The sequence below is a fragment of the Acomys russatus genome, chromosome 27, assembly GCF_903995435.1.
Source record: "Acomys russatus chromosome 27, mAcoRus1.1, whole genome shotgun sequence".
Lineage (NCBI taxonomy): Eukaryota > Metazoa > Chordata > Mammalia > Rodentia > Muridae > Acomys > Acomys russatus.
The window spans coordinates 16,565,579-16,591,602 of record NC_067163.1 but is presented as its reverse complement, the minus strand read 5'-3'; the positions used below and the strand labels follow the sequence as shown (position 1 = coordinate 16,591,602).

Genomic DNA, 26,024 nt, shown 5'->3' with positions numbered 1-26,024 from the left:
CAACAGGGTGCTCGTGAGATGGACCTGGTTACTGACTTTGGTAGTTTTGTAGAACGCTACATTAATTACACATTATTTAGCTGGGTGTGGTTGTGGGAGGGAGGCTGAAGAGAGAACCAGACACTTCCAGGCTCTAGAGTTTTCCAGTGCTGGGCCATGGCCAGGGTCGACGGTCTAAGGGGAGGGCTTAGTTGGGGTGGGCACAGCCCTGGGGAAGCCTGTAGTGCCTCACTAGACCTGACACCCTTGAGCTCGGCTTTTGTAGCCTGAAGCCAGATTGGAAGAGTTGTGTGCGAGTCAGGCCTTAGTTTTGTGTCTGCATTGAAAATGGCAGAGACTCCTGTGGATTTTACCCTGGACAAACAGGATCTTCCCTGACATGAGTAATTTGGTTGTAGAGGCCTTTAGTGGGGGGCACATTTGGAGCCCTGAAACTAAGGGACATTGGAGCTTTCTTGGCCTGGTTTTGGGGTGTGGGGAGGACAAGTCAGCTGTGTAGTTTTGTGGTTGGGGACCGAGGTGGGTTTGTTTACATTAGGGTTGACTTGTTGATATGGTTTTAGATAGGTGTACATTAGGGTTGATGTGCCGATATGGTTTTAGATAGGTGTTGTCAGGGGAAGGGATTGTTTTATCTTAGTTTGGATTGTACAGAGACAATTTGTATAACAAAATATCTCTTGTAACTCTGTGAAGAAGGGTTTTTGGCTAAAAAGCTTAAGGAGTCCCCACAGAGTATAATCAGGGTGTTGATTTTTCCTGACTGGGGACTCTGGGAATTTTTGAAATTTTGGTCCCCAATAGGAAAGTCATAAGTAGAAGTGGTAGAGTCTATCAGGAATTTAATCTGAGTTTTTTATTTTGTCACAGAATCATGGAGATTATAAGGCTGTTCTGTGGTATAGGGTGGGAGATAAGAGGCCATGAAGTTACTTGGCTCTTGTTTTATTCTTTTGGTTGGCTTTTGAGGGAGGGGTTCTATCTAAAAGCCTGGGAAGCAAGGATTGTTTTTTTGTTGTTGTTGTTTTGTTTTGGTGGGAGGTGGCATGGGGAAAGGGGAGTCTGCTTGGGAGAGTGAAGTATTTTCTATGAGGTCTGGTAAACGCATATGGATTATATTTAAGGTAAACAGGAAATTAGGAGAGGTTAATACTCCCTAACTAAGAGATGTAACTTGGGCCCATGCTTGAGGATCATATATATATATTGTGGACATGAAGGGTGCTAATTGGATTACTTCCTCCCAAAATAAAGATATCTTTTTTTTCCCCTGTCAATTTTTATGTCCCATACCTTTAAGAGGTTACATATGGCCTTAACCTGAGGATCCTTCTTATGTGTAGAAAAATATAGGAAGTGCTACTGAACAGGATCAATGTTCTCTAAACAATTTCTTGTTATAGGGGTTCACTGCCTCACCAAACACCAGCCTAGCTGCAGTTACTGAACTGGCAACCACCCTAGATGGTTTTTACTTGGTCACTGTGTAACCAGTTTTTGTTCAGAGAGGTTATAAGGTCATCGCCCATACCAGGTTGGGCAGTTGGGGTCCAGAGGCCAGGTTAGGGAATCTTTCGCCAGTGTCAAAGAGTTGCCCTGACCAAAAGGCTTCAGTTATTCCACAAACCCTAACTGGACCTGTGCAAGGTCTCTGACCTGAAGAGAACAGTAGGAAAAATAGATATAAAGCCACTTAAACCTTTTTAGGCATGGGAAAACTCACTCTCCTTTGTCATGACTGGTATTTTTATTTTTTAGCAGTAGGTGCCAGTGTCACCCCATATTGGGCGCCAACTGTGGGTTCCTTTTTCCAGGAGGCTGGGCTGAGAATCTGGTCACAGAATTTTCTTCAGCCTTCTGTAGGCTAGCTGTAGTCACAAGGAAGGCCTCCTGGGCACAGAGGGAGCTTTCTGGCCAGATTCCCCAGAGCCTCTGACTTGTGAAAGGCTGGGTAACCAACTGCACTTGATTGAAATAAAGATAGTCAAGAGTTGGAGAGCAGGCTGGAGAAATGGCTCAGAGGTTAAGGGCACTGACTGCTCCTCCAGAAGTTCTGAGTTCAATTCCCAGAAACCACATGGTGGCTCACAACCATCTATAATGTAATCTGATGCCCTCTCCTGGCTTGCAGGTGTACATGCAGCCAGAGCACTGCATACATAATAAATAAATAAATAAATATTTTTAAATGAGTTGGAGAGCTAGATTTTAATTCACTAAGCTTAAAGATAAAAGAAAGATAAAGACAGGGAACTATGGAGGGAGAAACAGGAGTGTGCCCTCACCCCAGACCTCTGGGTTTTTTTATACCAGGTGTATCTGAATTGCAGGACAGGTATAGGACACCTCCAGGGGCTTCTCTGCAGGGCAGCTTTGATATGTATTTCTTCAAAGAGCCAGCTTTTGACACTTTTTGTGTTGTTTGCTAGCCTTTTAACACATTGGGGGTTTTCTGGTGGGTTACTGCCAGTAGGGAGTATGCTCCACCTATTTCTGAGCACAAAGCTTATCAGGAGGGAACATCTCCTCCACCTACAGGCAAAGGCCCACATGTGGTGGTGCAGGCCTTTAATCCCAGCACTCAGGAAACAGAGGCAGGCCATCTCTGTGAGTTCTAGGCCAGCCTGGTCTACAAAGAGAGTCCAGGACAGCCAGGGCTCTGTGTAACAGAGAAATCTTGTCTCAAACCAAAACCAACCAACCAACCAACCAAAACCCACATTATTTAATTACGGTTATGTTAGGAATTGATGAGGAAAAGTACATGGAGGTGTAAGAATGCAAAAGGGAAGGAAGTCTTTCCCTACTAAAGTGAGTGGGCATTTAGGTTGAGATTGTAATGTTAATCTGTTGTGTTATACTCACAGCTTGTGTCCATTGAGAGGCGACTGAGAGACTGACATCTAAGTGACCATGAGGTCACATTAGATGCCACTTTCCTAGTCTTCCTTTTTTATACAATACTCTATACAATACCTGACACTTTAGTTTTTGTTTGCTTGTTGTTTTTATATTTTGCAAGCCTTAGCTGTCCTGGTCTTGCTTTGTAGACCAGGCTGGCCTTGAACTCAGTGGTCCACCTGCCTCTGCCTCCCAAGTGCTGGGATTAAAGGTGGACACTTTAGTTTTTACTAATACTTCTTAGGTTATTTTATAAATAAGACAAGGCTTTTTTTTTTTTTTTTTTAACGATTTATTTATTTTATGTATATGAATGCTCTACCTGCATGTACACCTGCAGGCCAGAAGAGGGCATCAGATCCAGTATAGATGGTTGTAAACCACCATGTGGTTGCTGGGAATTGAACTCAGGATCTCTGGAAGAGCAGCCAGTGCTCTTAACCTCTGAGCCATCTCTCCAGCCCCAACAAGGCTTTCTTTGTGAAAGTTATTTATGTTATGCCTTAAGGGAGTCAGATCAGTATAGAACTAAGAACAAGAGTGATTCCTTTTAGAGTCCAGAGCATTTAATTGATTTTATTTTGCCTAAAAATTACAAAACAAAACTGTTCTGTTGTTTATGCCTAGGCTTTATGTACAGACAGAGATCTTCAGGAAATGGGAATTCCCTTAGGACCAAGAAAGAAGATACTAAACCATTTCAAAGCCACAAAAAGCTCAATGGTATGTTTCTAAAATAGCTTGGTGGGCTGAGACAGTTCTTTGACACTGATAGTAAACTTTGTGAGACACACACTCTGCTAACCAAGCAGTGCTCTGTGTGTTTTCCATCCTGGGGATTAAATCTAGGACCTTGTACACGCTAGGCAAGCACTTTAAAACTGGGCAGTAGCTCACCAAGTTGCCCTGGCTGATTTTGGTTTTTTGTTTGTTTGTTTGTTTGTGGTTTTGTTTTTGTTTTTTTTTTTTAAGATTTATTTATTTATTATGTATACAGTGTTCTGCCTGCACACCAGATCTCATTATAGATGGTTGTGAGCCACCAGGTGGTTGCTGGGAATTGAACTCAGGACCTTTGGAAGAACAATCAGTGCTCTTAACCTCTGAGCCATCTCTCCAGGCCCCCTGGCTGGTTTTGAACTCACTCTTCAGTCCAAGGACACTTCAATTTGAACTTGAGATCCTCCTGCCTAAAGCCTCCCAAGTAACTGGGACTATCGACCTATACCACTAAACCCAAATCTGGCTTGTTTTTGTTTATGCTTGATGAGAAAACACTTCCCTGTGTTACTCAAGCTATCCTCAAACCCTTGGGATTTTCTTTGTTTTTGAGTTATGGTCCACTATGTAGCTCTGGCTGTCCTGGAACTCGTTCTGTAGACCAGGTTGGCCTTGAAGTCACAGCCATCCTCCTGTCTGTGCTTCCCAAGTGCTGGGATCAAAGGTGTGCACTGCCACACCTGGTTTTCTCTTTCCTTAGTGAGCCAAACTGAACTACAGATGTGTGCTACCACACCTGGCCTTTGAGCAGTTTTGATCATTAGACTTTGGCCCTTCTTTTAGAGATTACACCCATTTTTCTTTATCTGCATCTTCAGAAATGGTGTTGGCTTTAGAAGTTTTTCTCCCTAGAGCTCCTACCATTCAGATTTATCTTCTTAACAGTGCTGTTAAAGTGTGGTTCATATCACATGCCATAAATTTAACCTAACAGTTAAGTGTATATAATAGGTGTTGATTTTTTTTCCCCTCATGGAATCATGGGTAATTTCATCACAGCTCATCTCTTTCACAACTCAACCTTTTTTTGCTTCACACCCCCCCCCCCCCCCCCAGTTTTCTGGGACAAGGTTTCTCTGTGTAGCCTTGGCTGTCCTGGACTCACTCTGTAGATCAGGCTGGCCTTGAACGCACAGAGATCCACCTGCTTCTACCTCCTGAGTGCTGGGATTACAGGCCTGCGTCACCATGCCCAGCAAATTTAACCTTTTAAAGTATAAAATCATGTTGTTTTTAGTTTCTCATATTTTTATAACTATCATCTCTCCATCACCTCTAAAGGAAATCCTATACCAACTTGTAGTCACTCTCCACTATTCAGGACCCCAGCCTTTGTCAGTCACTGCCGGTCTCTATGTTACGCTTCTTTTTGTGCTTACGGTGTATGTCCACGTAAGTGAAATTATACATAGATAGTGTTTTATGACTGCCTTTTGTCATTTAGCAAAATATTGCTTGTTAAGATCTATATATGTCCTTTTTGTACTATTGTGTGTGTAATTGTGTGTTTGTATGTGTTTGTGTGTGTATTTGAGTGTGTGTGTTTGTGTGTGAGTCCATGGTTGTGTGTGTGTGTGTATGTGTATTTGTGTGTGGGGGGGGGCATCAGGGAGTGCTCTTGTTGTCAGCCTCTGAGTGCTGGGATCATGGACATGAACCACTGCACCTAGTTCCAGGCCTTAGTGATTAATTCCTTTTTAACTTTTTGGTAGAATGTTCTCTTTCTTTTTGATACACAAGTCATGCATTCATTCATTTGAGATAGAGTCTTACTATATATCCCTGGCTACTGTGGAAATCAAAGAGATCTGCCTGCCTCTGTCTCTTGAGGACTGGGATTAAAGGCTTGTGCTATCAAGTCGGCAACCTAAGTCTTGAGTATTTGTATTATATTTAACACTTAGAGAGACATTGGATTTGCCTTGATTGCAGAGGCATACGCTTTATAGAATTTAGCAACAATGCTCTGCTGTTGTCTATCATATGGATGTCTGAAATTTCAGCTGCTGCTAAATTGGGTGTATACAGCTCCCGCCATTTATTTATTTATATTTACATATGTTTTGAGGCATGATCCTACTTTGTAGTTGTAGCTGGGCTAGAATTTGACATGTAGATCAGGCTGGCCTTAAACTCATGAAGATATTTCCGCCTCTAACTCCTCCCAAGTGCTGGGATTAGAGGTTTTCTCTACCATGCCCACACCTTATTTATTCTTTTAAAGATTTATTTGATTTTTTTTAAAGATTTACTTATTATTTATACAGTAACTTGCCTGCATGTGAGATAGCAGGCCAGAAGAAGGCAACAGATCTCATTATAGATGGTTATGAGCCACCATGTGGTTGCTGGGAATTGAACTCAGGACCTTTGGAAGAACAATCAGTGCTCTTAACCTCTGAGCTATCTCTTCAACCTCTATTTTATTGGTTTTATTTGTTTGACTGTGTGTATGTCTTTGTACCACATGCATGCTTGGTGCCTGTGGAGATCTGAAGAGGACACTGGATTCTGTGAGACTACAGTTACAGACAGTTGTGAGCTGCCATGTGTGTGCTAGGAATCAAACCCGAAGCCCTTTGGAAGAGCAGCCAGTCTTAACCACTGAGCCATCTCTTCAGTCCCACTTCCATCATTTTAGTATACATAGGGATGTCAGTTCATAACATAAGGCAACTATCATTTGTTCAGTAGCTTTATCTTGTTTGTAAGGGACTCTACTTAGACTTGTAGGTTGTCATTTTATTTTATTTTTGTTTTGTTTTTGAGATAGGGTTTCTCTCTATAGCTTTGGCTGTCCTGGACTCACTTTGTAGACCAGGCTGGCCTCGAACTCACAGTGATAACGTCTGCCTCTGCCTCCTGAGTGATAGGATTTCAGGCATGAACCACCACCGCCCAACTCTTGGTTGTCATTTTAACGCTTTTCCTTCAACATTAGCAGCTATTTCCAGTGGATAGTATTTCCATGTAACTTTTTTTCTTTTATTCTTTTTAGAGTATTAATAGACCAGCTACATCAGCTTCAGAAGAAAATCTCCCCAAGGAAAATGGTGACTATGTAGATGTTGGCATTGGGCAGGTAAAAATACTCTGTTTTGCTGTTGTTGTTGTTTGTTTATTATTAGTAGTCATTGGTAGGAATAGATAAGACACATTATTAATGAGGAATGACTTTTTCCCCTTCTTCCAGGTGTCTGTAAAATACCCCCGGCTCAACTACAAACCAGAAATATTCTTTGCATTTGGATCTCCCATTGGAATGTTTCTTACTGTCCGAGGATTAAGAAGAATTGATCCTAATTATAAATTTCCCACATGCAAAGGTTTCTTCAATATTTACCATCCTGTAAGCACTCAGAAGCTGCTATATGGCTTCACCTAAATACTAGGATTTCTTAGCAAACAGCATATAACTTCGTGTTGTAGTATTAGACAGTTGGTAGTACTGATTAGGAAGAAGTAATTAGGAGCTGGCAGTGGTGCACATACCTTTAATCCCAGCACTTGGGAGGCTGGGGCATGTGGATCTCTGAGTTTGAGGCCAGCCTGGTCTACCAAGCAGGTTCGAGGACAGCCAAGGCCAGGAAGTAATTAGATATGAGAACTGTGCACATTCATGTATATGAGCCAGAGGGTAGCCTTGGGTACCATTTGTCAGGTGCTTCCGCTTTTTCTTTTCTTTCCTTTCCTCTTTCTTTCTTTCTTTTTCTTTTTTTAAAGACAGTCTCCTATTGGCCTGCCAAGTAGGCCAGACTGGCCAGCAAGTGAGCCTTAGAGATCTGCTTTTGCCAGCATCCCTAAGGATTTACAGTCATTTGTCATTATGCCCAGAGCTTTTTTTTTTTTTTAATAATGAGTTCTAGGAATCAGACTTAGGTCCCCTACAGGTCAAGCAGTGCATTGATTGAGCCATCTCCCAGCACACAACTGAACCTTTTTACAAAATAAACATAATTATTTTTAACTGATATATATAGTTTCTCAGACTGTCGTCTTTATGAGGCATAAATAGCTATTATTTTTCCTATGTAGTTTGACCCTGTGGCATATAGGATTGAACCAATGGTGGCCCCAGGCATAGAGTTTGAACCAATGCTGATTCCACACCATAAAGGAAGGAAGCGGATGCACTTGGGTGAGTGTGTAGAGCTCGATTACTCTGGGCCTTCAGATGAGTGTAAACTAAACGGATCTAATTCTGTTCCTTGTTGGGCCTTAAACTTGACAGCATATAGCCTTCTTTATTCACTGTTTCAGAGCTGAGAGAGGGCTTGACCAGGATGAGTATGGACCTGAAGAACAACTTGCTGGGTTCACTGCGGATGGCCTGGAAGTCTTTCACCAGAGCTCCATACCCTGCCTTACAGGCTTCAGAAACAGCAGAAGAAACTGAGGCAGAACCTGAATCAAGTTCAGAGAAGTTCAGTGGTCAGTGACTGTAATAGACATTACCTGAGGAGGGTGCCATCTGTGGAGGTCTTGCCTGTGGCCTCCTTTCCTTTGCCTCTAACCATGTAGGATCTAGTCTGTGAGTCATAGTTGTCCTTAAACTACGCTAACCTTTCCTGTCACTCTAATAGTTAAAAAGCCTACTCTGTTCCTACTTTTAAAAATGATTGTGTGTGAGTGTGACATGTGTGTAGTTGCCAGTGGAGGCCGGAAGAGGGCACTACATCCCATGATGCTGAAGGTACATGCAGTTGTGAGCTGCCCAGCATGAGTGTTGTGAACTAAGCTTGATCCTTGGGAAGACCAGCAAGTGCATTTAACTGCTTCACCAACTCTCTAGCCCCATTAATTGGTTTTTTTTTTTTTTTTTAAATAAAGACATTTGTTTTTCTCTATGTGTATGTGTGCATGCTTGAGTGTATATATATATGCACCAAATGCATGCCCAGTGCCTTCAGAGCCCAGTCATTGGATCCCCTGGTATTGGTGTTACAGGGGGTTGTGACCTACCTGATGTAGGTGCTAGGAATTAAATCTGCGTCCTTTGCAAAAGCAGCAAGTACTTTTCATTGCTGAGCCATCTCTCCAGCCCCAGTTCCTTACTTAAATTTTAAAAAAAAATTATTTATTTATTATTTATACAGTGTTCTATCTGCTTGTATGCCTTCAGGCTAGAAGAAGGCACCAGATCTCATTATAGATGGTTGGTTTTGGTATTTTGAGACAGAGTCTCTCTCTCTGTGTAGCCTTGGCTGTCCTGGACTTGCTTTGTAGACCAGGCTGGCCTCAAACTCACAGAGATCCACCTGCCTCTGCCTCCTGAGTGCTGGGATTAAAGGTGTGCGCCACCATGCCCAGCTACAGAAGGTTTTGAGCCACTATATGGTTGCTGGGAATTGAACTCAGGATCTTTGGAAGAACAGCCAGTGCTTTTAACCCCTGAACCATTTCTCCAGCCCCAGTAGTACCTTACTTTTTATAAAGTGAAGATGTGTGTTTTTGTATCAGTTTTTATTTCCATTGCTGAGAACTAGCTAGGATACTCAGTTCCCTACAGAGTCTACCATGATTTGAATTTAGTTTATAAAACTCAATGACTCATGGGTGTACAGGTGATGATATGTGTCAGTCAAAAGAAGAAATTGAATTAAATGGTCGAGGGGCTTTAAAGAAGAGGAAGAAGACAAAAGAGAGCTCTCTGAGCAGAGTAAATGTGGGTTCTGAGGGAGCAATCAATGTTTGTGTGTGTGTAGGCCAGAGTGTCTTCATCTTTCTCCACCTTAGCTTATTTAGACAGGGTCTCTTGCTGAGCTTGGAGCTCACCAATTGACTAGCAAGACCCAGGGATTCCCCCTGTCTCTGCCTCCCCAGTGTTGGGGTCACAGGCATGTGCTGCCATGCCCAGCTTTCTGTGTGGATGTCTGGGTATTGGTGATACGAGCTTAGTCCCTTTATAGGGCAAGCGCTTAGCCCGTTTAGTTGAGTCATTTCTCCAGTCCTGCGCTTGGGTTCTTACGCTGGCTCTTCTGTACACAGACACTAACACAGAAGAGTCTCCTGTGGAAGTTAAAGAAGAGGCTCCCATCAATGTGGGAATGCTGAATGGAGGCCAGCGCATTGACTATGTATTACAGGAGAAGCCCATTGAGAGTTTTAATGAATATTTATTTGCTTTACAAAGCCATCTATGCTACTGGTAAGTGTTTGATATTTTTGTTTTATTTTGTGTTCTGTATCCTTACATAGTCTTCCCTTTTGGCTCCCTCAGGGTTGAGCAGAGTCTCAGAAGTACGGGCACTCAGCTTCACCCTAGCTGGCTCTGGCCTTTAAAGCCAGTGTGATTGTCCGTGCCTGAAACACCAGCATTGGTGATACTGAGTTTGGAGGATTTCGGTGTGTAGCAGCCTGAGCTCCCCACAGAAACCCTGCTCCCTACCACAGCAAGGGAAAAGGGAAGAAAGCAACCATGTCAAAGCCTCTGCAATAGCTAAGTCACATGTGTTATTATTAAGTATCATTAGTTGCCTGATGACAGTAGATGAGAGGAGAGGTGATTGCTACATTTTGTATCATTTACCAAAACAATTTCATCACCAACGAAACAGAAATAAAGGAAATTAAAGCTAGAAAATAAATGGGGCACAGAGAAGTATTTTTAAAAGATGCTTACTTGTGATCCCAGTACTCTGGAGGCTGGGGCAAGTGGATTGCTGTGACCTTGGTTTTTTGGTTTTTGGTTTTAGTTGTTTGTTTGATGTTCTGGGGAATTTCTCTGTGGAACTCTGATAAAGGGATAAATGTCTGATATAATCACCATCGTCTCCATATGGTAAATAGACTCAAACTAAAGCTCAACAAAATCAGTGATTATAAGGAGCTACAATAATGCCTTTTAAATGTGTTCTCTTTAAAATTATTTGCTTGTTATACTTAAAAACTGTTATATTTAGCCGGGCGGGGGTGGCACAGGCCTTTAATCCCAGCACTTGGGAGGCAGAGGCAGGTAGATCTCTGTGAGTTTGAGGCCAGCCTGGTTTACACAGTGAGTTCCAGGACAGCCAGAGCTGTTACACAGAGAAACCCTGTCTCGAAAAACAAACAAACAAAAAAAACAACCAACCAACCAAAAACCTGTTATATTTACTTGTATGTGTGCATGTTCTACAGCATGTAATTGGGCATTGGTTCTTGCCCATGCGGGTCCTGGGGATCAAGCTCAAGTCATCCGTGCCTTTAGCTGCGCCGTCTCACCGGCCCTGCCTGCTTGCTTACTACAGCTAAACTTAATGTAAGAGTTGTTTTAAAGCTGGAATGTTGGGACATGTCTGTCCCAGAACTTGAAGGATGGAGGCAGGAGGATCAGGAGCTCAAGGCCATATGCTGCTCTATTTCGAGTTTGAGGCTAGCCTGGACTATATGAGGTCCTGTCTCAAAGCCCCAAAAGCTAGCCCCGCCCCCAAATATGGTCCTTCCTAATCTGAATTAATTTTTTTCTGAGTTGTTTGAAATTCAAAGGAAGATGAATAATTAAAAAAATTCTGGGCGTGGTGGCACATGCCTGAAATTCTAGTACTCAGGAGGCAGAGGCAGGAGGATCTCTGTGAGTTTGAGGCCAGCCTGTCTACAAATGGAGTCTGGGACAGCCAAGACTACAGAGAAACCCTGTCTTGAAAAACCAAAAAAAGAAAAAGAAAAAAAGAGCTTCTTTGATGCCGTCTCATGCCAAGCTAGTGGGTCCTCCCTCATGCAGCTTTCCTGTTCCTCCAGCAAAGAGAAAGAAAGGTTTCTTTCGCAGTGTAGGGTAGATACTCCTCTCGCCTCCTCTAAGATATTTCTGAGTTTCTTCATCCTGTCAGACGCAGTGTTTTATCACAGTCGGATAGCCGGTGCCCTGCGGGTAGACCTTTAGTTTCCTTCCCTTCACTTTCACATGTTCATGTTGCTTCATGCACTGATGAGTCTGTAATTCACACAGATGAGACTACTGCATAAAGGCTATGCATTTGTAATATCTGATAAGTGCTGCCAAAGGGTTGTTCTTTCAAAAGCATTTGCCACATTTATTTATTTGTGTTACTGTGTGCATGTAGGTCCCAATGATCTGACTTAGGTCATCAGCTTGGCAGCATATGCTTTACTCACTGAGTCATCTTGATAGCCCAGATTGTCCATTTTCACATTCTCACCATGCATGTATTAGAATGCTTCCACATAGTCCTTTGTAAATAGATCATAGATCCATCTGCCCCTGCCTTCCAAATGCTGGGGTGAAAGGCGTGTGCCACCACTGCCCTGCCAGCTGCTCCTATGGTGAAAATGGTCGAGCCTCTTCATATACAAAAAAGGGCCATTTTTACTTCCTTCTCTGGAAATTACCTATCCCCTTTATTTTCACTCTGCCTTAATTACTTTCTTTTTTTCCTTAATTACTTTCTTATTTCTGTGATAACACTATGACCAAGGCAACTTTTAAAAGGGAGCGTTTAATGGGGGATTGCTTAAAGTGTCGGGGGTTAGTCCATTGTCATCATGTATCATCATGGCGGGGAGCATGGTGCTGAAGTACCTGAGGGAGCACATCTGATCTGAAAGATGCAGACAGAGAAACACCAGGCCAGGCATTGGATTTTGAAACCTCAGAGCCCACCCCCAGTAAACACACCTCTTCCAATAAGACCACACCTCCTATCCTAATCCTTCCCAGAATGGTTCTGCCAACTAGGGATCAAATACTCAAATATATCAACTTATGGGAGCCATTCTCACTCACACCTTTATTTTCTTTCTATTGAAATGTTGAGACTTTGCATTGATTGATACTTATTATATGAACTGCACATGTGTTTTCCTTAGTTTGTATTTTATATTGTCTTATTTTATTCTTAATTATGTGTGTATGTGTGTGTGGGGTATGTCCAAGTGCCCACAGATGTCAAAAGAGGGCATCAGATCCTCTGAGGCTGGAGTTACAGGTAGTTGTGGGTTGCTACAGTCTATGTAGCCCTGGCTGTCCTGGAACTTACTGTATAGACCAGGCTGTCCTCAAACTTTCAGATTTTCACCTGCCTTTGCCTCTGGAGGGTTGGGCTTAAATGTGGGGTCCACCACACTCAGCTTAACCCCCCTCCCCCTTTTTTTTTTAAGATTTGCTTAATTTAGGCCGGGTGTGGTAACCTTTAATTCCAGCACTCGGGAGGCAGAGGCAGGTGGATCACTGAGTTTGAGGCCAGCCTGGTCTACAAAGCAAGTCTAGGACAGCCAAGGCTACACAGAGAAACCCTGTTTCAAAAAACAAAAGATTACTTATTTTATATGAATGCTCTATCTGTATGCAGACCTGCAGGCCAGAAGAGACCATCAGATCACATTATAGATGGTTGTGAGCCACTATGTGGTTGCTGGGAATTGAACTCAGGACCTGGAAGCGCAGGTAGTGTGCCCTTATCCTCTGAGCTATCTCTTCACCAGCTTCATTTTTCTTAATTTATTTTTATTTTATGTTCATTTGTATTTTGCCTATATTTATGCCTGTGTGAGGAGGATGTCAGAAGCCCTGTAACTAACTGGATTTACTGACAGGTGTGAGCTGCCATGTGAGTCTGGAAATTAACCCAGGTCCTCTGGAAGAGCAGCAAGAGATCTTAATCACTAAGACATCTCTCCAGCCCTGAAGTTTTTTTTTTTTTTCTTTTTTAATTCGTGTGTGTCTGTCTGTCTGTCTGTGCATGCACACACATGAAGGCTCTAAGACATGCTTATGGAAGTTAGGGGATAACCTGGGTGTCAGATCTCTCCTTTTGCTGTGGGTCCTGGAGATTAAAATTAAAGCTGTCAGGCCCATGTGCACCTTTACCCACTGAGCTGTATTGCTGGCCTCCCTGTATCAAGTTGGTGTATATAACTGGGATGGTTTTTGATCTATTTAAAGATGGGTACCACATCTGGCAGAGCTTCTTGCTCTACAGCAAGTACTCCTTTTACTGCTCTGTTTACATACAGCTTCTGTATGTTCTTTATTGTAGAGTTTCTGTTCTTAAAGCTATTTTTCTTTCTCTTGTGTGCATGAGTATAAGCACTGTGCTCTGGCACACGTGGAGGTCAGAGGACAACTTTGGGGAGTTGGTTCTTGCTTTCTACGCTGTTGAGACCTAGTCTCTCATTTGTGTCACGGTGCTACACATACTGTAGGATGGCTGGCCTGAGAGAGAGAGAAAGGGAGGAGAGGGGAGAAATGCATAGATTTCAGGAGACTGTAAAGAGGATATATGATTTAAAAAACAGAGCCACAAATCTGGAGGAATATTTGTTAAATTCTTAAGGCAATCATTTATGATTGTTACCACTTATAATCAGCTTTCTTTAAAAATAAATACTTTGAAAAAAAAATACTTTGTTGCCAGTAATCCCAGCAAGCAGGAGGAACAGGCAGTAGGACCACTGAGTTAGAGACCAGTCGTAATTACCAGTTGTTTAAAAAATAGGACAAAACAAGCAAAAAGAAAAAAAAAATCCCAAATGATGACAAAAATATTGTTCTTATTGAGCTATTTATTTGAGTATTGGGTGTTACATTAAAATTATCTGTTTGGCCTAGGAAGCCAGTAACTGACACAGAGACTGAAAGCACTACATATGCAGTGCAGAATCTAAACTGATACTAATCTACTGTAAACTCAAATAACTACTCTAAACCTTGTAACACACATATACATCCTAAGCACTTGCCAATCTGATCCTCAGAGGCTTCTCTCCTCCTCCTCCCAACAATGGTCAACCCTCCTCTCCTCCATAGTCAACTGTCAATTCTTGGGTCTGCTTCCTTTCCAGAAAGTCCCACCTTCCACTTCCACTTCCGGTCCTTCTGCCCAACTGATTGGCTAAACAGCACTTTATTGACAGTTGTTACATCCACTCAAGACATTCCTCCACAGTTTGGTTTCTTTCTTTCTTTTTTAAAGATTTATTTATTTATTACAATACAGTATTCTGTCTGCATGTACATTGCACACCAGAAGAGGCATCCACATCTCCTGATAGATGGTTGTGAGCCACCATGTGATTGTTGGGATGGAATTTAGGTCCTCTGGAAGAGCAGATGGTGCTCTTAACCACTAAGCCATCGCACCCCCCCCCCTTTTTTTCCCCAGATTTGCTTCTTTATTTTTATGTATAGAGGTTCATATAGAGCCCATTATAGACGGCTGTTAGCCACCATGTGGTTTCTGGGAATTGAACTCAGGACTTATGCAAGAGCAGCCAGTGCTCTTAACCTCTGAGCATTTCTCCAGCCCCGAGTGTTGGGTGTGAAACTCAGATTCCAGTTCTTGCTCAGCCAGCTGTTTAGCCACTGAGCCACATCTCTAACCCCCATTTGATATATTTGGAATTCTGGGTCACATTATTTTATTGCCTTTTCCTAAAAGCAAATAAAAATTTAAAAATGGAGGTGATCAGGGTTATGGATTTAGCTCAGTGGTAGAGCCCTTGCTTAGTAAGCGCAAGGCCCTCATTTTGGTCCTCACCTCCGAGGGGAAAAAAAAGCTTGACAAAAATGAAGGTGATCAACTAGATGGTTCCTGTGTGGTTTCAGGAGAGCCTCGTATGGAGCTAAGCATGGTGGCTTATGCTTGTAGTCCTGCAGTCAAGAGGCTGAGGTAGGAACGTTTCTGTGAATTCAAAACCACCTTAGCTATAGAGTGAGTTCCAGGAACAGCACAGGCTAGAGTGAGACCCTGCATCAAGCAAGCGAGCCAGCAAGTAAGCAAGGCTCTGTGGGCTCCCTTAGTCCTTTACCACCTTTATGAGGGAAGCTCCCAGGACCCAGTGCACCACTAAGGTGTATGCTTATATAGATTAAATGAAAAGCATATGGCACCAGACTGTTTTGTCTTTTTTCTACACAGGGAATCTGAAGATACAGTATTGCTGGTTCTCAAAGAGATCTACCAAACCCAGGGTATCTTCCTTGATCAGCCTTTACAGTAAAAATGACTCACCTGTGGCTGCTTAATGTAAGTTTTTAATGCAGTGAAGTGTTTACATGTGAACATGTGATAAGTTACACTGGAGCCTCAAGCCCTTTATATATACATCTGTATACATCCCCATGATCCAGGTGATGCTCACTTAGAGGGCACTGGCTAAAGTTCATAGAAGTGTCCAGTAGCCCATGTAGAAAAGGATTGTTGCATATCTTACCTTGTGCTTGGGATCCCGAGAGTTACCATGCTCCACCTCCAGATAGGAACTGGGACGTCTGAATTAAGACTGTGGCATTCTCTGTGGTGGCTGGTTACCCTGGTTGAACTGCACTGTGACCGCTTCTCCCACTCTTCTCCTGTAGATGGACACTGAGGGAGCCTTTCCTGAGAATCCACATGCTTGTTGCTGCAGCTTTCTCCTCAGCTACATCATGCCCTGCATGTTGCCTGCCTTACTCCACAGGATCTTTAGAAGATAAATCCTTTCTGGAAATGAGTGGGAAGCAGAGAGGACTCATTGCTCTGTACAAGCACTCACCAGTGTTTGTAGCTGGGGAGTTTACACCTTCTAATGCACTAACGGCAGCACTTCCTCCATTACATGGAAGGGAATACAGTCTGTTTGGGGGCTTAGAAAAATGTTTAGCGGTTTACTCCTTATCTTTAGGAAATGGACCAGTTTGGGAGTATATTCTTAAGATTTAGAGGTACTTACGGGTCCAGTCATATTTTGTGTTCTCTGCATTGGAAGGCTAAGCATAAATGGATATGGAAATGGCTGCTATTTCTTTGAGCCTGCATCTCTCTCCTGTATCCTATGAAGAGCAGACTAGAGCTGACTAGGAATATAGTTGGCGCTGAACACTGTCAAGTAGGTATATTGTAGGAACCACGGGTGCTGCTCGTCGCCGTTGTCGTTTTTTTGTGTTTTTGTTTTGTTTTGTTTTGTTTCAGTTTTTCAAGACAGGGTTTCTCTGAGTAACAGCCCTGGCTGTCCTGGACTCACTTTGTAGAGCAGGCTGGCCTTGAACTCACAGAGATCCATTCTTACAACTGCTTCAACGCCTGTGAACCTGAGGATTGTATGAGCTGTATGCCTGTCCTTTTATACTGTATCCCAAACCGGGGGTGAGGCTGAGGAGGTTATTTGGTAACACATAGTTTGAAGATGAAGTTGGACAACCTGAAATCCATGGCCTCCCCCGGCTGCTGATGCAGATGAGATCTGTTAGTAGCACCTCTTATGGCACCTGCTGCTTACACTTGAGTAAAGAGAGTGTTGTGACATGATTGCTTCCTAAGGCGCCATCAGAATGTTTATGTAGAGTTGGCAGTCAGTGTCGGTAAAACAGACAAGTTAGCCAGGGGAAAGGCCATATTCTGGAGCGACCCAAGAGCAAGGGCTGCACGAGTGTTCCCCAAGGGGTCTGCTTCCCATTCGCTCTAGGCTCCTTTCCCTTCCTCAGCGTGTGCTGTCATCTTCATTCAGTCGTTCATGATGGTCCTTTATGCTCCCCACACCAACTGCTCAGACTTTTTTCTTTCTTTTTTTTTTTTAAGTAAACCTATCATGGTCTGCAGAAGCCTCTCATTAATACTCAGACGGCAGTGCTCCTGAGCCTTCTGGTACAGAAAAGAAAGGGGATGTTAACCGCTGTGCCCTGGAGGTTAGAGGGGTGCGTACAGGAGAGGCAAGCCTGGCCTTCCTTTCTGCTGGTGGGGATGGTGGATAAGCAAGCTACACTTTGAAGTTCCAGGTGTATGGAGCACTTTATTTTTTCTATAGTATCCCTTGAGTGAGCATTACTGAGAATTAAGTAGCACTCATTAAATTCTAAAGGTAAATTCCTGTCGTGTTGCTATCTTCACATTTGTTTACTCTTGTTAGCAGAATCGTGCTACTAAGAGTAAACCAAAGTGCAACCGAGACTGAGGTCTTGTAACCAAAGACTGGCAGCTTGGCCCTGGACAGCTAGAGAAACCACTGTACTAAGAAAGGCTTCTTCCTGGCAGTCCAGGCACATAAAACTAAGAGCTTGTACCTCACCACCCGCTGGTGGTGTTATCATGCTGTGTATTATACAAGTAAGTAAGGTGGCAAGGTACTGTGTTCACAGATTTGCACATTTGTATCATGTACAATCTCTTGACCAAGGCTGTTTTTAAACTCTAGTGTAACAGCATTTTGTATATTTTCCTGGCTGCACAATAGTGAGACGTTTGCAAGGGGAGATGAACAGCACTAACTACCTTTCCGATATTTGCACTTTTGAAATGTTTGTTTTATATGTGATTATATTTAAGACTTTAGTAAATGCTGAAATAAAACTATTGACCAGTTACCTGCATTCATGTGGCCTTATCTATCATCAAAAAAAATCAATATACGAGGCATTTTTCTCTTTTCTTATATATTACTAAGTTCAAAACAAAAGTTTTAGGCAAAAAGCTAATATGTAAGTTATTTTCCCTTGACTAATGTTTTCATTATCATGGACAGATATAGCTCAGAATTTAAAGTGTGGCAATTATAAGTGCGTCTATACATATAGAAAATACAGAGCCTGTCCTTTAAATATTAAATAAATATTAACTTGTACAACAGATATCAGCAATTAATTACGTATGCAGATGAGAATCCAGTGTTGATCTCCTAGACTCCGAATGGTTCTTAAAGTACAAAAACTCAAGTACGCACTCTTCTATTTCATTGTCAGATTTACTGAGAGGAAATGCATTTAAAATGTTTAAGAGTATGTTATAGCTGGGCAGTGGAGGCGTATGCCTGCCTTTAGTCCTAGCATTCAAAAGGCAGGCAGATTTCTTGAGTTCAAGACCTGCCTGATCTACACAGTGAGTTCCTAGACTGTCTCTCGTTGTGAACAAAAGGCAGAAAAAGATACATTTATCTTCCAGATAATATCTGGAATTTTTATTTCATGATATAGTAAAAAATTGGCCCAAATTGGACATTTTTTAAGGCTTAGTAGAATGTTACCACAAAAAGTAAACAGAATCAAAGCTTAGCTGGTACTGCCCTTATTCATTAGGGACAGAGATTGTTTGGTAACTAAGCCTTCCAGGATAAAGTGGGGTCATGAAAACCCACCTCTGTGAAAAGGTCTCTTCAGGGGTGACATTTACATCAACATTACTAGTCCTATGAACCAGATTAAACCTAGTGAGAGAACTATTGAAAGAGCCCCTTGTCAGGCCAGGGCAGACAGTGTTTCCTCAGGCCTCAACTCAGAAGTAGGGCAAAGCTGCACAGTCCTGTGGGAGCAGCGATCCAGTGTGGCTGTCTTCACTTTGACCTTGGAAGAGGTAAAAGCCAGAAACCCTTGGCTAGCGCATGGAGTACAGTCAGGAGGGCTGATTTGCTTGCTCTCCACTGAGGTAGATTCAGCTAAATATCCAAATGGTGAGACTCACTGGGCTTCTTCTGTGAAGGGTGCGGCTTGTGCTTGTCCTGGAATGGTTTATGGCACTCTGTGTCAGTCAGAGGCGGATAGTACTGCCTGTAGCAGGTGTAGGCGAATGTCATTCCAATCATGGATCCAACGAGCACGTCTGAAGAGAGAGTAGCCGTCCCTTTAAACCAGGTTCATATTACACTACAGCTACAGAGGACATGGCCCTTTAGGCTACTCCGCTTGTAGGGGCTTAAAAAACGCCCTTAACCCATGTTTATAGTTTCTTTAGAGTAGTGTCTTAACTGTATGATAAAGTTAACAGAATTTTTAATCAAATTATTCTCTAAACACCAAACCAAAACACTCAGTTAAATCAGCAGGGGCTGAGTGTTTTTTTTTTTTTTTAAACACAGAAAAATAACAAGTGTTCATGTGTTTCTAGTCATTGGCTTGTTTTCATTATTGTCCATTCAAGGTGAGTCTTGGACTAGAGGGGGAGATCCTGTCATAAAAATAAAAGGGGCTGCTATGTGGTGATGCACACCTTTTATCCCGGCGTCTGGCAGGCAGAGGCAGCTTTATTTTTGTGAGATCGAGGCCAGCCTGGTCTATATAGCAAGTTCCAGGGCCACCTAGTGAAACCCTGTCTCATGGGTGGGGTTGGGGTGGTGGAGGGTTAACAGCTGGAGCTGGGGAGCTGGCCGAGCATGTAAGAACACTTACTTGCATTAACAAGAGGACCTGAGTTCAAATCCCCAGTACCCACATAAAAAGCTGAATGGCCATACATGCCCGGGTAACCTCTGTGCTGTGGAGGGCAAAGACTACTGGCACTTGCTAGTCATCAGCTAGCTCCCCCCTGTGAATGGGGCATGTGCACCTCCACACACAAATGCATATATGCCATACACAATTTTAAAAAGTGTGTGCACGTGTCTGTGGAAGGATACGTGTGGAGGTGAAAGGACAGCTCTGGAATCCGTTCTTCCTTCCACCTTTACATGCGTTCCAGGGAGCAAATACAGGCTGCCAAGATTGTACAAGTGCTCTTAACTCTGAGCCATTTTGCTGCCCAAAATCAACTTTTGTCCTCTGTCTATAAATGCACAGACGTATACAGTACAGAACGCAGGCTGTGCACACTTAACTGCTCACTCTTCAGCAGACACTTAAAAGCCACACGTGTACCAGGTTCTAGGGTTAAAACACGCGGAGCAGGAACTCCTGTGGCATAGATCACTGCTTACCTTGCCAGTGGTGCTTGTAGTCACATGTGCGGGACAGTGCAATGACAGCTGCAAGGAGTAGAGGTGACAGAAAGGCACAAAGCCTCCAGGACTTCCCCCGGCCTTGTGGCGTAAAGCAGTGTAACTTCCCTGCCACGTAGAAGGCGGCAAAGGCCAGACCAGCAAATGCAACTGGAACAGGAAGGTTGGCCTGTGAGATGCGAGTGTCTTCAGTGGGAGCCCGCCACTCACGCCCACACAGGAGGGCAGGAAGCAGAGCAGGCCTCGCCCCTCTTGATTACAGGGAAAGGGAAAATGAAGGACTTTATTTCCTGCCTCCGAGTTAGTGTTTTAAGTAAGACTAGTTTCTGGAATAAAAGTTGTTACTATGGACAGTGCTGTAGACTCCTCATCTCTAAGTAAGAATCACAAAAATAACAGAGTGAATATACCATACTGGGTTCTTGGGAGCTTTGAAAGTAAGAATCTAAAGTGCTCAGCAGCCCCTTGAATAAATATTTTTTATGATTGGTAAAGGATGCTTCATTCCTGTTAAATATAATCCTTTTTAAAAGTACATATTGGAGGGGCTGAAGAGATAGCTCCGAGGTTCTACCAGAGGTCCTGAGTTCAATTCCCAGCACCACATGGTGGCTCACAGCTATTTGTAATGAGGTTTGGTGTCCTCTGCTGGTGGGCAAGCATTGGAAGCTGGAGTGTTGACTCAGCAGCTGTTAGGAGCTTTTTTTCTTAGAGGACCTAGGTTCAGTTTCCAGCACTCACGCAGGGCAGCTCACACTGGTCTCTAACTCCAGTTCCAGTGGGACTTACGCCTTCTGGACTCTATAGCATAAGTGTGCGCGCGCGCGCGTGCGCGCGCACACACACACACACACACACACACACACACGCAAAACACATGAAATTCATACAGGAAGAATGTCCACTGGGAAAGCTCTTACGGCCCTCATTCACCACATCCTGGTCCCCTGTGCAAGTCAAATCAGAATGAGCCTGCCCGTCCGGGAAGCATCTGTAGAAGAAATCTGGGCGTGGCCTGGAAGAAATAAGCATAGTTTAAACACATATAATTTACTCTTCCAGAAGGTACTTTTCAGTTGTAGTAGATGTCAATAATTCAGTAACCTGGGTCATGTAGGTAAAATTATGTCACAGGATTATACTGAAGGGGAAAAAAACCAGTCACGTGGTGGCTAGTGTTTAAGGGGTCCGTCTCCGGCCTATGATTATGTCTTTGCAGTGCAGCCTTAGGAACTGTAGCTGGGAGAAATGCCATCAGGATAGGCCACAGCCGGTGGCACATTTAGGACAGGCAGAGGGCAGGGAGAGAGTTCTGGATGAGAGATTAGTCGGCTTGAGGACATGACGGAGCCTGAGGGAGGTTTAAGCGCTGAGGTTTCTCACTTACCTCCCCACTATCAGTTTTACTGTGTTGGTAAAGACACCATTCAGAGCTAGGGCAAGGCTGGCAGCTGGAAAGCAAAGAAACTGTTAGTGCTGTCTGCTTGGGGAAAAGATGTCACCATCTCAGTGCCTTCATTGCTCCAACCAGAGCCTGTGGTTCTTGTACCAGAAAAACTGTAAGCCCCGAGGACTTAGGCACACTTTGTGGTGATGTGTTAACAGAGTTCTTAGCGAGCTCGGAGGGGGCTGTTTTAGCGGGGCCTCGGAGAGCAGGAAATACAGAGCTCATTCGCTTTGTTCACAGTATTGTCCTAGGAAAGCAAAAAAAACCGTCACTGTGCCCTGGTAGCTGAACCCCAGAAGCTACCTGCCAACACTGAGAGAGTAGCAACCAGAAGGGCCAGTCTTACCGAGGCAGGCTTGCTTGCTGTCGGTGGAGTCAGCTTTCCTCAGAAACTTGGCTAGGAAGATCAGGGACAGTGGAGTGAGAAATGCAATGACCTGAACAAGAACACATGGCAGGTAAAACCCTCCAGCCTCAACCGCCAGCCGCCTCCTCGCACTAGAACGGGTTCAGAGAGCCCGGCTCTGGACCCGGAACTCAAGGACTCAACTCCTGGACAAACAGCACAAGGCAGAGAGGTGAGCCAGCCAGGGCTGGAGGAGGGCGGGAGGGCAGCTCACGCACAAACATGAGGCCGGCGGGGAAGTATTCCGCCTCCACGTACGGGTTCCGGTAGAGCCAGAGCTCTTCGGGCTGGATCCGCCGCTGGAAGGGAGGGAGCAGCTCGGTCAGCCTGAGGAGGAAAGGGGCGAAGATTGACAGGCTACTTTGGGCGGAAGGGGCTGTTGCCCCAGCAGCTTCTCAAGTGCCAGCGCCCTGGGACAGATCCTTACACGGAGGCCACAAAGAGCAGGGCCCGCACACCCAGCTCGGCCGCTGTCCCCATCCCGCCACTCGGACCAGACGCTGACGTGGCTCTGCCCGCGCAGTGGTTCCGCCCGCCCGGGGCCCAGCGCCACCTGGCGAACTCCGAGGGGACTGTACCAGCGGGGCCGTGGAAAGCAGGAAACCGAGAGCGCATTTTCTTTTTGTCTAGAGTACTGGGTCTCAAAGCAGTGGGATCAAAGTGTCCTTCACCAACCACGTTGTGCCCCATCAGCTTACAGGACAGGAAGGAGCGCCAAAATCCAGAGACCCTTCCTCTACAAAAGCAAACCAGAAAGCCCACTTTAAAGAAACCATTTCTTAGCAGCATTTTTATTAAACGGAAAAAACAGGGCTGGGGGTGGGTATTTTTGTGTATTATTTCTTAGTAAACTGTACCATGAAATTACAAAGGACAAGCCCAAATACTTGAGTAGAACATCCTGGACAATTTATTAAAGTCAACCTCAAGCAAGATCTGAAATCAATGGAATGCCATAAAAACCCTCCCACATTCTTACAGAAGCAGAAAACACATTTGAATTCTAAAGTATCTGTAAAATTAAAAAAGCAAAATTTCAGTAAATACAGTGTACAAAAACTGTCCCACCAGCACACATCAGTAAGAAGCTTAAATGCTACCGGCAATCTTACATTCACTACAACTAGTTAACAGTAAGCCGTCTACACACAGGTTAACCAAGGCTGGCGGGCTCAAACTTTGCAATAAGACTGGTCAATAAACAAAATCCTTAAAATATGTTTCAAAGTCATTATAGAGTAATGCTCTAGCAGAACAGCCTGGGGGAAGGCTAACCCCTGGTGTCAGGAGCTCCAAGTCGCGGAAACTAAAGAGACTGGTCAACGTTGATGGTTTGATGTTAGGGACTCAAGTGATTAAACAAAATAATATTTCACAGGATCTACAGAGTTCATTACAGGTAAATAGAAATGTAAACGATCTGTCAAGAATGTTATGCAAAGACCACAAAGGATGAAGATGGGAATCTGTAGGTATCTGTTTATTGTATAATATTCAAATGGACACAAATGAATTTACCATATCAATTCAAAATATACACAAATATTTGTATATAAAAAGATCTTTTTAGCCAGTTGTAATCAGCTAGCATCTTGGTTATTAGTGGCAATACAGTTACCACAGAATATATAACAAAAAAATGAGATGTTAATTGACAAGAGAAATAAGTGTGAGTTTTCCTCATTCCTTTTAGCTGACAAGACCCTACCCAGGCAAACTACTTGAAGAGAGCTGTCTGCACACAGCAGGGATTGGTCAGCAGGTGAGGAAGGAGACAGTAGAAGCCGGGGTGTTTCTCATCCCTCAGACATGGTGAAGTTATAAGAAAACCAAGGACCGAATACTGACTTTGGCAACTTCTATTTCCCCTTTAACTTACACGTTAATGACCTGCAGAGCCCTACTGAAGGACAAGCGATACCCCCCCTCCCCCACACAGGTACAAGTGCTCACGCTTGCCACTTTTGCAATGGGTTGACAAAAGCCAAACAACAGAGTTTGTTCCTTTGTTTCCCCTTTTGAGACAGGGCCTCTCTACACAGCCCTGGAGCTTACTATGCAGCCCTTGAACTCAGTGCGCCTGCCTCTGCTTCTGGAGTGCTGGGATTAAAGGCGTGTGCAACCATGCCTGGGGAAACAGTCTTTTGGAACAAGGGTTATACATAGCATTTTAGGAGTAGAACATAAACGCAGCCCCCACCCCCCCGCCCACACACACACCAGCAGACAGTAAAAGGAAACAAGAGGCACTGGGGAATGAGGCAGAGAGAAAAAAAAAGCACAAAACAGGAAGTAATTTCTAAAATTGCTGCTGCTGTCTCATGCAGGAACCTCTTCCTCAAAGGCGCTGACAGACCTAAGATGTCTGTGCTCCGACGGGAAGAACGTTAGTTTCGACAGTATACAAAGTGCTGCTTTCCGTGTCATGATTTTAAAGGGAGCTGTAAAACAAGGCTCTGAAGACTCAGTGCTTGCAGAGCGTGAGACCGCAGAGGCCGCAGTGCTCAGGGCTACACTGGGCCCGTCTGAAAGCTCACCACGCCTGGCCAAGGTCCCCAGCCCGACCCAAGGCAAAGGCTGGTGATATTTCATGATATTTCAGTCCATACAAATGTCCAGATTCTCAGTATTTGCCAAGTCACTGCAAAGCTGTCTGCATTTACTCCTTTTGGCCACCTGAAAATGGACCAGGGTCTAGGTTTTGCTACAAATAAGCAAAGACCAAGTGTGGATTTTACCACTTCCTGTGCCGGCCAGGGCAACTTGGCAGAGCAGAGGGTGGTCAGATGCAACTGCCATGTGAAAAACAACTCAAGTCTAGAAATAAAGCGATGAGATTACAAGAGAGACACAAAGGCGATTTGTTTCCCTCTCCCATTAGGACATGGCCGGCAGCATCTTAACTTTGTGGTGACAAGGCAAACAGCAGGTCCTGCTGAGCCAGGTTCTCCATTCTGAAATGACAGGATTTCAAACTGCAGCCTGGCACTGAGTCTAGGAGAACAGACCGTGTAAGGAAAGAACTCAAAAGAGAAACTTCTTCATGAAAGCTGCCCACCAGCCCGGCCGAGAGCCGCACTTAGCCACACACACCTCTGCAGAAGCTGCGGCAGGAGACACTGTGACAGAAAGCAGTGGCTGCAGTGCTCCTTCCAAGAGTATCTTTTTAGTCTCAAATACATTCCTAACTCATTTATATATATAATATATATATATATATATATTATGTTATTTATATAACACACAGAAAACTCAGGCCGTTCTACAGATTAGGAAAGATAGTTTTTGAGAATGGAGATAAACCCACGAATGGCGGGCGCAGCACACCAGCAGTGAAGAGCATTCGCGCTTCCTGTCAGCCGGGCACAGGCAGCTACTCTGGCAGCCGCCGCATGGCCTTCAGCAGCAGCGCCGTGATGGCCTCACCCCCAGCTCTCCACTGATAATCAGGACTCTCATCCTCCTCCTGAGGTTAAAAACCATCATCCCATGCTTCTTTAAATCTCTTCATTCCCGGGCTGGACAGAACCAACCTCAACACTGTGGACCAAATACGTATTTAAGCTGCCAGCTGCCAGCTTCGGACTGTGGTAAGCGCGGTACCTTTTGGGGTAGGTGCCTGATACAGGACAGGGAAGCATGGTGTATGTACACTTACACACACAGACTTGCTGCTTTCTTAACCTTCGACTCTTAAGACACTGGCTACCATGGCACAGGAAGACACCCTTGCACTGGCAAAGCCAAGGCAGGTCTGGGGCACAAAAAGCGTCTGCACTATGCTCAACTGCTTTGTTTCATACTTGGCTTCTAGCCGGGCGTGGTGGCACACGCCTTTAATCCCAGCACTTGGGAGGCAGAGGCAGGTGGATCGCT

At 44.1% G+C, this 26,024-nt stretch overlaps 2 protein-coding genes across 4 annotated transcripts in view; one reads left to right on the top strand and one right to left on the bottom strand.

Moving 5' to 3' along the window:
• Window positions 1-24,342, top strand: part of Ddhd2 (DDHD domain containing 2) — a 45,472-nt gene extending 21,130 nt beyond the window's left edge. For 2 of the 3 annotated variants that reach the window (XM_051169970.1, XM_051169971.1), the window contains exons 11-18: window positions 3,529-3,624; window positions 6,680-6,763; window positions 6,875-7,030; window positions 7,717-7,819; window positions 7,942-8,112; window positions 9,670-9,829; window positions 15,537-15,644; window positions 15,977-16,363. In XM_051169970.1, the coding sequence (XP_051025927.1) occupies window positions 3,529-3,624; window positions 6,680-6,763; window positions 6,875-7,030; window positions 7,717-7,819; window positions 7,942-8,112; window positions 9,670-9,829; window positions 15,537-15,618 (852 nt within the window). In that variant the 3' untranslated portion in view covers window positions 15,619-15,644; window positions 15,977-16,363. Of the gene's footprint in view, window positions 1-3,528; window positions 3,625-6,679; window positions 6,764-6,874; window positions 7,031-7,716; window positions 7,820-7,941; window positions 8,113-9,669; window positions 9,830-15,536; window positions 15,645-15,976; window positions 16,364-23,841 lie in introns of those variants that run through there. The other variant, XM_051169972.1, reaches the window with a different exon arrangement.
• On the bottom strand, window positions 18,592-23,846 carry Plpp5 (phospholipid phosphatase 5). The gene is made up of 7 exons (XM_051169974.1): window positions 22,576-23,846; window positions 22,367-22,475; window positions 22,089-22,179; window positions 21,683-21,746; window positions 21,186-21,310; window positions 20,275-20,445; window positions 18,592-19,184 (listed from the first exon to the last, which is right to left on the bottom strand). The coding sequence occupies exons 1-7, from the start codon at window positions 22,935-22,937 to the stop codon at window positions 19,021-19,023; spliced, it is 1,086 nt and encodes a 361-aa protein (XP_051025931.1). The 5' UTR covers window positions 22,938-23,846; the 3' UTR covers window positions 18,592-19,020.
• Window positions 24,343-26,024: the final 1,682 nt, after the last annotated feature.

Excerpts from the sequence above, each read along its gene's own strand:
- Plpp5 (XM_051169974.1), bottom strand. The coding sequence starts at position 22,937 with ATGCTGCTAAGAAATGGTTTCTTTAAAGTGGGCTTTCTGGTTTGCTTT. Across the intron at positions 22,476-22,575 it reads CTGCTCTTTGTGGCCTCCGT|GCTGACCGAGCTGCTCCCTC; the intron begins GTAAGGATCTGT and ends TTTCCTCCTCAG. Across the intron at positions 21,747-22,088 it reads CAGCAAGCAAGCCTGCCTCG|CTGCCAGCCTTGCCCTAGCT; the intron begins GTAAGACTGGCC and ends TTTGCTTTCCAG.